The following is an 11,565-nucleotide window of genomic DNA, read 5'->3' as shown; positions in this document are numbered from 1 at the left end:
GGGCCACCCGGAGGGCACGAGGTCTGGCTGCCTACACTGCCCAGTGGAGGGCGTGGCCCTGTCTGCCTGGGTGACGCGCCCCGCCCCGGTTTCCATGGAAACCGATTTACTAGGCCACAGCGACCCCTGTCGGGGCGGCCGCGTGGCAGCACTTCCTGGATCCGCGGAGACGTGACTGAGGGCTCCTCCCGCTCTGGGGACTGGACTTGCCTCTGGGGGCCCGGGACTCGGTGCAGGGCTACGAGTCCCCAGAGCAGGGGGCTTCCGCCGGGTCCAGTGCTCCTTGGGCTGAGCCCCCAGCGGGGCCAGGATGGTGGCGAGGGCTCCTCGAGAAGGGTAAGGGAGGGCTCGACCCCTGACCCAGGCCCCACCGCCCAGCGCTGCCGGGCAACAGGAGGGGGAAGCCTGCCCAGCGCCTGGCGGGGGCGGAGGGCCCGTCCGTGGGCAGAGCGGGCGCGGAGGGACACACTTCTCTCAGCCCAGCGCCCGGCAGCAGGTCCCACAGGATCAAGCCCGCACCCGGGTTATGGCACCCCGCTGAGCGCTCAGCCGGGGGCAAGGCCAGGACCCACCCCACCCCACACCTGGGGGCAACGGGGTGCTGGGCCGGGCCCCACCAGTCAGCGCTGCAACGGCTCCTCTCCTCGGCCTTGAGCACCCTGCTGTCTCCCTGGGAACACAGGGCCCTTCGGGGTGACTCCCACGCCCTCGCCACACCCACCCACGTGGACAGGGGCGTCTCGACCCCCTGAGTGAGCCCTGAGCCCTCTGCAGGGCCCTGGACAACGTCTTTGGGCCTGACACTTGCTCCGTCGGGGCCAAGGACTCATACCCACACCCAGCCGGTGCTCCCCGGGGCGGGACGCGCCCACCGCCTCCTGGGGCTTTGCTGGACACCAAACAGGTTAACAGGACCAAATCCGCGGCAGGCCATGCGGCAAGGCCGTGCCCTGCGTGGAGACCGCGCTGGACACGCGTCCGTCCCAAGGGCTCTGACAGGCCTCTGAACGTGGGCGCTGGGGACCGAGGCCCACCCTGACGAGACCCTCTCCTCGGGGTGGCACAGAGCTGGCAGCCCTGGGTTCCACATCTCACGGCCTGGCGGCATGGCCGTGCTGCCTCTCACCCTGGACAGAAGGGTCTCCATGGCCACCCTCTAGGAAACAGCTCACAGTACCTATAACTGGGGATGCACGCTGCCTGAAACCTGCCAATGGACCCCAAGAATAAGCACACTGGCCTAAGGGTGCCCACAGTGCCCCCACTGGCTGGGGAACCCCCGGTGCTGTTCTGAGTCACCAAGGTGAGCCCAAGGCTCACGGGAGGAATGGAGGGTCCCTCTGGTGAGCACCCCCTAGGACGCCCAAGGAGGCAAGCATCCAGGGCCCCCACCTCGCTGGGGGCTGGGGGGTGGTGGGGGTGGCCACGGTGGTCAGGAGCAGCTGCCGGCACTGGCCATGACCTGGGTTCCTACCCACCAGTGCACGGGGGTGCGGGGGTGGGGATGGGGCTCACATGGCCCCAGCAATGTGCCGGGAGATGCAGGGGCCCACCCGTCACCCTGCCCAGGCTCCGGAGCGAGGGGCAGAAAGAGGCCCCACTGGGTAAACCGCGTGGGCTCGATGCCTGAGCGGAGTGTGGAGCTGGGGAGGAGGTAGCTGGACCGCAAGCAGCCAGCACGCCTGCGCTCTGGGGTCACTGGGGGCGAGGTGGAAGGATCCGGCTAGGCCACCTCACCCAGCAGCGCCGGCACCCACCACATTGAGCCATCCGACCCCTAACCCCAGGGCTCAGGGAGGGAAGAGCCATCCCCCTCTGCCCCCCTGCCGTGCGCTGTGTCTGCCCGTCCAGCGCCCCCTCCCCAGCCACACCCCCCTCATCCCGCCCTCATGCAGCTCTCTCTGCAGACACACCCGAGGCTCCCAAGTGTATCTAGAGTGGCCTATTTTCAAATGCCGGTATATTAAACAATGAATTACACGAAAATGTGCAGTGTTTGCCATGGATTAAAATACACCTATCGTTTTCTAAAGAGAAAATAGGTTTTCAAATGAAGGAGGAGAGAGTTTTCAAGCAGTCCGATGGTCAGACGTAGAGTTTATTTCTCCTGAAGGAGCACAGACTCAAAGCACAGATGCAGCTGCACGGTGTGCAGGGGATGGAAGGGGAGACGGGGTCGCAGAGCAGGCCACATGCGAGAAGGAAGGCCCGGTGTGGTCCCCGCGGGGAGCCCGCCCACACAGCCCCTTGTCCAGAGCCGGCACCCCGCGCACCGACCCAGACCACCGCAGCCCGGGGTCCCCAGAGATGCGGCTGCAGGTCCCGGAGGACCCATCCCAGGCAAGACTCAGGCAAAGGGGGCCTTCCCGGTGGCGGAGGAGCCGCCCCGCCCGCGGGCCAGGCACGGGCGTGGCCCTCGGCAGGTGGGCGGAGTGCCCCCTGAGGCCCTTCTCCACGAGGCCAGGGGCCTCCCTTCCTCAGCCAACATTCATGCGTCTCGGGACCGGCTCACGTGACACGTTCACGCTTCCGTTTGGACGAACCGTGCTGACCTCCCGGGTCAGGGAACCCCAGGCCCACGGGCCCCCACGTGCTCTGACCGATGTGGCGAGGGGGAGCAGCCCCCCGCGGCCGGACCTGGGGGGTCACCATGAGCCTCGGGCTCTAAGCCACATAGGGCTTCTCCCACTTGCTCAAGACAAATACTTTTTTTTTCAGTCTTGAGATTAAAATACTGAAAGTGCTAGCGATCTAGATTGTAAAAATAACACACATTTTTCAGAAATCCCCAGGGCCTTGCTTGGTGGCATTACTGCCCCGAACTGGGGAGAGGCACAGGGGGGCGCGCCGGGCCCGGTGGGGGCGCCGCTCATGAGCGCCCCCCACAGGAGGCCTCCTCCTTGCCCACCGCCCCCTCCCACCGTCCTGGCCACTCTCCTACCTCAGCGGCGCTGGGCCCTCTCAGAGAGGGCGGGGGCAGCCAGGACAAGCACGGTCAGCGAGGAGGAAGCACGCTGAACCCTCCCTCAAGAGACTCCAGGCGAGGGGATTACTTCCCACCGCCCTCTCATTTTAATTGGAAACTGTGTGGACAATGCCAGCGCCGGGCGGATGGCACGGGGCCAGCGGGAGGAGGGCAGTCAAAGGGGAGCAGGGGCGGCGCGCCCGCAGGTACCTGGTCTCGGAGGTGCGGCCGCGTCCCGCGGGGTGGGGGGCGGCGGCAGGAACGTGCTGTTGGGGCTGCTGATGTCCCCCTCCCCCGTGAGCGTCAGGTCGGCCACGTGCTCGCCCTCCTCGGTCTGGACGCTGCCGGCCTCCACTTCCTGCGCCGGCGGGCTGGGGGTCCCGGGGGCGCCGAGGGGCAGGCTGTCGCCGGAGCCAGGGCTGCTGGCCGGGCTTTCTCGGGGCCGGGGTGCCCGCTCCTCCGCGTGACCCATCACAGGTCTCGGGTCGAAGGCCTTGGCAGCGGCTGAAGGTGAGGGGGCGAGCCCTGGGGGGCTGGGGGGCAGACGCAGGAACTCGGGCAGCACGAGGTCCTCCTTCCTCAGCAGCCCGCGCTGGTCGTCTGCTCTGCTGCTCTGAGCTTTGGAAATGAGCTCAAAAAACTCTAACAAGAAAACCCACAGTGACCAGGTTTTAGAGCGGGTCCCCTCCGGCCCGCGGGCAAGCGCGCGGCTAGAAGTTCCGTCCAGCTGCCCTGGGCCTTCCCACCCTCTAGTCTCCAACCAGAGCCCGGGAGGCTGCAGGTCCTCCCTGGACTGGCTCTGGGTGCCGGGGCAGCAGCCACCTGGTTCCCTTCTGAGCAGGAGGGAGGCCGCTGACCAGACGCCACGGCCTGACAGAACCAGGAGCCCAGGTGTCCGGCACCTGTGAACCCGCGTGCGGGCGTCCTTGGGCACCACCTGGGCCTGTGAGCGGTGCCTGGCCCTCGACCCCCTCCCGCAGCTCCGGGACACCCGCCTGCGGCACCCCTGGCCAGGTACTCTATAGCTTCCTGGATGCCCCCCAGAGCCCTTCCTGTTCTTGAAAGTGGAAGTGTTAGTCGCTCAGCCGTGTCCGACTCTTGGTGACCCCGTGGACTGTAGCTCCCCAGGCTCCTGTCCATGGGATTCTCCAGGCAAGAATACTGGAGTGGGGTGCCGTGTGTTCCTCCAGATCGTCCCCACCCCGTGGTCGATCCGCGTCTCTTTTGTCTCCTGCACTGCCAGTGGGTTCCTTTTACGGCTAGCTCCACCCGGGAAGCCTGTTCTTACCGGGGTGGGTTCTCAGCTGTAACTCGAGTCCACCCTCCCGGGTAGACGGTGTCTACACTGAGCCTTCTTGGGGTTAGCTTAGCTAACTAAGGTTACAGTCTTAGCTTCTGACCAACAAGCAGCCTGCAGCCTCACACCTGAGGGCGCTCAGAAGGCGGGCGCTCAGAAGGCGGGCGCTTCGGCGCGGGTGCGGCCGGGCAGCACCGGAGCTGCGACGAGCCGGCCGAGCGGAAGCGCTGCCGGGTCCAGGGCAGCTCTAAGCGGAGCTGCTCCGAGCGCTTCTCTGTGTTACTGGCTTCTGGAGGGAGAGCCTCCCGCCTCCCTGTCTCTCACGCGCTGCCCTCCTCCGGCCTGCGGTCCCGGGGCAGCACGGGCGGCCGGCCCCCACGGCCTGACACACAGCGTCCCCTCCGGGCCTCTGACCAGGGCGGTCAGCGAAGTCAGGGCTCCGCCTCACCTGGGACCCGCCCCCGCGAGGACCCGCCCCCTGACGAGGATTCGCCCCTGGTGAGGACACGCCCCCTGATGAGGGTACGCCCCCCTGGTGAGGACTCGCCCCTGGTGAGGACACGCCCCCGATGAGGGCCCGCCCCCTGACAGGACCCGCCCCCCGCGAGGGCCCGCCTCCTGACGAGGACCCGCCCCAGGGACCCTGAGACCACCTGTTGCAGCCCCAGGCCGGGGCTCCCTAACTCCTGAAGGGCCCGGCCCTCTGTCTGAAAACTGGGGCTTTAGTAAGGTTACACCGACAGCTGCAGACCCACATGGGCGACTTCTCAGTGAGAAGGGGTCACAGTCACCCCAGCGGCATAACCCAGAGAAGGGTCTAGGGATCCTATGCATTCACGAAAAACGTGCAAGTTTTAAAAAGTACACGTACCCTCTGCTTCGTCCAAATTAATTTTCTGATATTTTTTTTTCCCAATCTTTGCAATAGATTCTTCTCTCTTTGAAAGCCGGGGCTCCCTAGCATTCTTCCCATTTTCTCCTTTAATTTTAATAGAATTAGACTTGCCTAGCGTTCTCTCCTCTCCCTGCGTCAGAAGGAAAGTCAAAGTTCCACTCACGTTGCAGACACGATAGCACGTTCATCAGTTACATAACAGGGGACTTGGAAACACAGACTGCACGGATTTGGGCTTTACATGCGTTGCAGAAAAGTCAATCGCAATAAAGACTGCATGTGAGGTACACACACCCACCCAGCGATTCCCAGGCCAGTGGGAGCAGGCACCACAAAGGGGCCCTAGAAGAACCCCCCACCCTGGGGCACAGGCCCAAAATGCTGCTGGGGCTGCCGCCCCTGAGCATCGCAGGTGTGGGGCAAGGGGAAATTACCGTAGCCGAGTGATTCCTGGAGCTGGCGTTTCCAGCTGTGCTCTGTCTGACCGGTGCAGCTCTCTGTTTATCTGTGGACGCTGAACACAGCGAGATCGACTTTATACTGCAGTGAACCACAAGCCCGTCTCCACATCAACACAATGACATTTATCCGTCTTTGAGAGCAAAGGTGCACAGAAGCCAAACCTCTCAGGTCCCTTATCTCCATCACGTTCAGGCCGAGGTGCCCGCACAGGGCCAAGGGACAGAGGACCAGCGCCCGGCCTGGCCGCCTCTGGACAGGGCGGGGGGAGGGCGACCATGCTCACTGGGCTCTGCAGTGAGAGACAGGGCCTCCTGGGGACTGTTGGGCACAAGCGCCTTTAGAAAGTAGGAGGCTGTCACATTCATTACGTATTTTCAACCATGGCCACTGCCCCAAGTCAGGGCCGCAGGCTGGCCTCCAGCCCTCATGGTGCACGGCCACTGCTCTGGCCCAGGACGGGCCGGCGCAGTCCTGCCCTCCCGCCTGTGAGCAGCATTCTGCCCCCTGCACACACCTGCTTGCAGCTGCACCTTCAGACTCACCTGTGCACACGGGCCAGGGGGTCCCACCGCATCAGACCCTGGAGGGGGCCCTGCTCAGGCCGCTCGCCCCCCAGACCGGCCGCCGGGCAGGGGGAGAGCGCACTGCACTCTCAGAACCCAGATGGACCCAGAGGGGGACGAGGGGCTGCGCTGGAGCCCCAAGGGCCAAGAGGCCACCACAGCCCCGGTCACGCGGGGGCACAGACAAGTGACCGGCGCCCCATTTCAGAGCTGAGTCAGCCCGGGAAAGGGATGGGGCAGCTCCCAGCACAGCTCGCCCTGTTCAGTGGACTCCAGCCGCTCCCTGCAGGAGACGTGGCCCCGCTACCCCCCGCCTGAGAGGGGCTGAGCGCTCCGGGGAGTGCCGGTCCCTGAGACCCAAGGCGAGGCCAGGTGACCTGACGGAGCCCCGGTGGTCACACTGCTGCCCCGGGGTGTCGGCAGGGCCCGTCACCCTTCTCCTGGCAGAGGAGACACACTCGGCGAGGCCCCAGCGCTCCTGCCCACGTCAGATGCCCGTCAGGCTTGAACTCGGCCATGGCGGGGAGCTGCCGGGCCCCGGGAGACCCTAAAGCCGTTAGCGGCCCTCTACGGCGTCATGCTGAGACCCAGACAGCAGAGCCCGGGACCCGGCATTGCTCCACTCACCTTTCCCTCGGGAGGGGTCCTTCTCCTCCAAGATGACCCGCTGTCCGTCCAGACTCGAGATGGGGGCCCCAAGGTCCAGGGGCTCCTTCTCTCCACTCTAGAGGCAGAGATGGTGCAATGAGCAGCCCACGTGGGCTGGAGCTCTCCAGAACAACCACGTGTGGTCCATCTGCCAGCAAGACCACCCCAGGCTTGATGGAGTCACACAGGTCAGCTGACCCCACATCCTGCCACCTCAGCAGGGCTGGCCGCAGACTCCTGATGTAGAATGACACGGATCCCAAACGCTGGCAGGCCTGCCTGAACACAGGCACCCTGAGGAACCGGCGTGAACGGGGCTATCAGCAGGGGCCAGCTGCGGGCTATGCCGAGTCGGGTTGAAGACTCGGGGGTGGAGGGCACGCGGTGGCACCACTAACAGCTGAGTGCCCAAGTCAAGCTGGCCGAGGTCTCAGGACGACTCTCAGCCTGGAGGGGGCGACCCCGAGCCCGCCTAGCTGCTCCTCAGTCTGCCAGAAAGCTCCAGTGGGGCTTCGCGCCCCTCCCTGAGAGCAGGAAGCAGGCGGGTCTGAGGTCCAGGGTCCTGCCCTTCTCCCCTGGGAGACTATTTTGCTGTTCGAGTCCCACAGCTTCTGTCAAAAAACAATCTGAACTTGCAGGCTGGCTCTTGAACTACCTAGGGACTCGACACACAGCCAGAGCTCCAGCCAAGTGGGGAGCGGACAAGGCTAGCAGGTCCAGGTGGCTCACGACCTCTGGCCTCAGCAGCCCACAGCTCACCCAGGAGGGTCCGCAAGAGGGTCCCGGGACAGCCGTAACCTCGGAGACCACCCACGGGACCCCCATTCTGCCCTCCCCAGTTCTCCCAGCCCCTCGCCCTGGAGCGGCTGGACCACCCTTCTGGCTCAGGCATCAGCATGGAAGGAGCCCTGCCCGCCAGCCAGCCCCCCGGGACAGAAGCCCCACAGCTGCCCCATGAGCAAGCTGCCCTGACTCCCCCACTTTACAGATAGCGCTACAGGCACAGAGCGTTAAGCCACAGCTTAGGATCTCAATCAAGAGAGGGCAGGGAGGCCACGTGACACCCAGGCCATGCGCCTCTCCATCGGGCATATTCTAGACTCCAGATTCTGGGGCAGCGCTCCCCCCCCGTCCCCTCCCCCACTGTCCCAAGCTGGGGGGAGGGAGCCCTGGGTTCCCCTCAGGGCTGGTCCTCTGCTTCACTTCAAAATTTCTGAACAATTCTGGAGCTCGTCTCAGAGAAAATAAAAATCCTAACAATACTTGCAATCTATCTCTGATACAGTATATTTTGTAAAGATAGGAGAACACAGACCAATGGGCCATAACTGTGTGCTCAGTCGCCTCAACATGTCCAGCTCTTCGCGACCCCATAGACTGTAGCCCACAGGCTGCTCTGTCCATGGGCTTCTCCAGGCAGGAATCCTGGAGCGGGCTGCCATTTCCTCCCCCAGGGGATCTTCCCGACCCCGGGACCAATGTCTCCTGTGACCCCTACGTTGCAGGGTGTTCTTTATCGCTGAGCCACGAGAAAGCCCCCAGTGGGTCCCAAAATCACTACATTTCAAAGCAAACACGTGGCTCATGTGAGGACAGCCCCGAGCCTGCTGGCCCGAGTCCCCCCAGACGCCCTCCGGCGACAGGGTGGGACTCTGCTCTGTCCCTCCTTAACCCATTCACTAAGTAACCTGATGGCCGGCTGGGAAATGCCCAAGTGCCATCAGACCCTCGGCGTGTGGGCAGCTGGGCAGTTAGCGTGCGCATGAGGGTCTGGTGTGGATGGATCGGGCAGCTCCCACCCTTGAACCGACGCCTGGTCAGATGCACAAATGGCAGGAGGCTGGAGGGTTTTCCTTGTTTCTTTTCTTGACCTCCTTGGGCCAAAACCCCCAAATCTCAACTCAAGCCCAGAGGGCACAACGGGGGTACGAACAGCGAGCGTTTCAACTGCAGGGTGGGAGGCAGACGGGTGGAGGTGACACCCTCCCAGGGCTCTGGGAGCCACCAGCCGCTCCTCACCCGTCCCTTGCGATGCCACAGGCCACTTTGTGGACGACTGGGGGCAAACTGCACCCCGACAGGCAGGAGCTCGTGGGCAGCTCGGAGCACAGGGGGCCCCGTGACCCCGTCAGCCTGGTCACTCACCAGCCGGGCCACCAGCTCACTCAGGCGCAGGCCATACTTGGCCGCCACGGGACGCAGCACCTCCGTGACGGGCTTGCTGGGCTTGGCCTTGAGTCCCACCGATCGGTTAATCGGCACCAGATCCAGCCTGTGCGGAGAGGGAGAAACAAGTACGCCTTTGCACACGCACATGCAACCCTCACGCAGACGCTCTCCCTCAAGAGCAGAGCGGCGTGGCACCCACGGCGTCACCATCACCAGGGCAGCCCTGTTCCACTGGGAGAGAGCCTGCAGGAGCTTCTCCAGGACCCGGGGGCCGCCCCCCGGCAGCCACCCCACGGGACGGCCCTGTGCCGCGTGCAGCCCGATGGTGGTTGCTGGCAGGGAGCGTGACCCTCTGGCCCCAGGGACTCCTCCCCCTCCGAGCTCACAGTGGGGGTGTTGGCCTTCCCATCCCAGCGGAGCGGAGGCCAGCATATCAAGTCTTCAGAAATGGCCCTGTGGCTCTGGAAACCTTACGGAACTGGCAGCTGCATTTTTCTTACCGAAATAAAGTGCGTTTTTCTAGGCGCAGGTCCCTGGACTCCAAGATGCTACTGTCCTGATGCAGCACCAGAGGCTTCAAGCACATGGAAGGAACCGAGAGGGACGTCAGCGGGGGCCGGGCGCACAGCCGTGGGGAGCCAACTGCGGGGAGCACAGCTGCGGGGAGCACAGCCGCGGGGAGCACAGCTGCGGGGAGCACGGCCGTGGGAAGCCAACTGCAGGGAGCACAGCCGCGGGGAGCACAGCTGCGGGGAGCACGGCCGTGGGAAGCCAACTGCGGGGAGCACAGCTGCGGGGAGCACAGCCGTGGGGAGCACAGCCGCGGGGAGCACAGCTGCGGGGAGCACAGTGAGGCTGCGGAGCCCGCAGGGGGAGTGCACAGCCGGGCCAGGCTCCCGGATGTGGCTCCGGCAGAGGCGGCAGTGAGCCCGCGGGTGAGGTGGACAGATGCGGGCGGGCTGGCCCCACCAGCAGGATCCCCACGGGGCAGGCGCCCCCCGGAGAAGGGCCCGAGGTCCTGCAGCCGTACCTTGTCCCCGCCCACCAGGAAGAGGTCCACGGCAGCCCCGTTGATGCCGTGCCGCTCGCAGAGCCCGGCCAGCACGTCCTTGATGGAGAGCCCCGCCCTGACCAGCACCACGCAGGCCGTCCCGTCGGGCAGCTGGATGCTGCAGTGCTTGGCCGGCTTGTCCCGCTCGGGCGCGAGAGTTCTGCAGGCCTCTGGCTGGGGACAGGGAGACACGGGGTGGGCACAGGGTGGGGGCGCTCGGGCGGGGCTGGTGCTGCTTGCACACGCCGGGGGGGGGTGGGCAGGGCGCCCCCCGTGCACACCCAGCTCCAGCACACAGCCCGTTCTGACAAGTGCACGCTGCATTGCAGGGCCTCCGGCCGACACAGGAGGGAGCCTGCCCCTGTCTCAACCTCGGGTGCCGTACGGATGGGCCCACCCTCCAACCTCTGGGTCTGACTCTCACAAGGGTTAGGCTGACAGCTAACCACACAGCTTTCCTGCTCAGAACAGGATGGGTCTTTCCACTGTGGTTTCTGGGGGTCTGGTCTTGGCCTCCCTGACCCAGAAGCGCATGCAGTCACCTCTGGAGCCCCGTGGGGCCACTCGGGGTCCATGAGCTGCGCTGCCTGCCTGACACTCAGTCTGGGGGCCGCGGACACGTGAGGCAGGCTGGACCAGCGCTGAGGGCCTGCGGCCCAACCTCCGCTGCTCCTGGTTGCTTTTCTGGCTCTTTCTGCCTGACCTCCCAGGACTGGAGGCCTTTCTGGGAGGAGCGGACTGATAGCCGGGCAGAGGGGGCGGCCAGGCCAAGGCTCAGGGGCAGCAGCACACGTCCGAGGTCAGAGGAGCAGGCGGGGGGAGGCGGGGTGGGAACACGGGGGCCCCGGGCCCTTCCTCCGGGGGGCAGGCGGGGGGCTGCAGCCTGCGGTGCCCGCGGCCCGGGCCTCATGGCGGGCAGATGCGTCTCCCTCTACGAGGGGAAGGGGCCGGGGCAGAGCAGCGCTGTGGTGTCCGCGTGGTGCGGAGGGGGCGAGCGTGGGTGGGCAGCCCCTCGCTGCACTTGGAGCCGGGTCCCAGGGCAGGACCGGAGCCGCCCAGCGGCCCAGCTCCCGGGGCGGACCCCAGGTCCCTCCACAATGCGCCTCCGGGTCCCTGAGACCCAGGAGCCCCTCCTGCCAAAAGGGGCTCTCCACATACATCCTCCTAAGGTCTGACCACCCTGCTCCTCAGGTTCGTAACACACTCTCCTGGGGTCGGAAAATCCCTTTCACCCAAATGTGACTTCAGAAAACGAGTCTGTAGGTGGCAGATGGAGAGAAAATGGCCCCAGCGTGCCCTTCTCAGATGCACGTGTGATATACACGCACTTTGAAGCCGCTGGACCGCGGGGGGCCCGTGAGGCGGCAACAGCCGACTGGTGCACGGTCTGCCTGACAACTCCGCCTGGTGCCGCCCCAGCTGGAGAAGAAGCGCATCCTGCCCTAACCCCTGCCTGACCGTTTCAAGAGACAAGGCTGCTGACGACAGGGTTCCCAGAGCTGGGGTCAGATAGCA

The 11,565-nt window shown here is 65.2% G+C and overlaps 1 protein-coding gene across 1 annotated transcript in view; it reads right to left on the bottom strand.

Moving 5' to 3' along the window:
- Window positions 1-2,081: 2,081 nt before the first annotated feature.
- RGS12 (regulator of G protein signaling 12) overlaps window positions 2,082-11,565 on the bottom strand; it is an 89,642-nt gene continuing 80,158 nt past the window's right edge. The window contains exons 10-16 of the mRNA XM_061145411.1: window positions 10,030-10,224; window positions 9,500-9,573; window positions 8,976-9,102; window positions 6,810-6,906; window positions 5,592-5,671; window positions 5,134-5,287; window positions 2,082-3,607 (exon numbers count right to left, since the gene is read on the bottom strand). Of these exons, the coding sequence (XP_061001394.1) occupies window positions 3,141-3,607; window positions 5,134-5,287; window positions 5,592-5,671; window positions 6,810-6,906; window positions 8,976-9,102; window positions 9,500-9,573; window positions 10,030-10,224 (1,194 nt within the window). The 3' untranslated portion in view covers window positions 2,082-3,140. The remainder of the gene's footprint in view (window positions 3,608-5,133; window positions 5,288-5,591; window positions 5,672-6,809; window positions 6,907-8,975; window positions 9,103-9,499; window positions 9,574-10,029; window positions 10,225-11,565) is intronic.

Source organism: Dama dama, chromosome 6, assembly GCF_033118175.1.
Source record: "Dama dama isolate Ldn47 chromosome 6, ASM3311817v1, whole genome shotgun sequence".
Classification (NCBI taxonomy): Eukaryota; Metazoa; Chordata; class Mammalia; order Artiodactyla; family Cervidae; genus Dama; species Dama dama.
The sequence above is the reverse complement of the archived record's forward strand: the minus strand, read 5'-3'. Positions and strand labels throughout refer to the sequence as shown.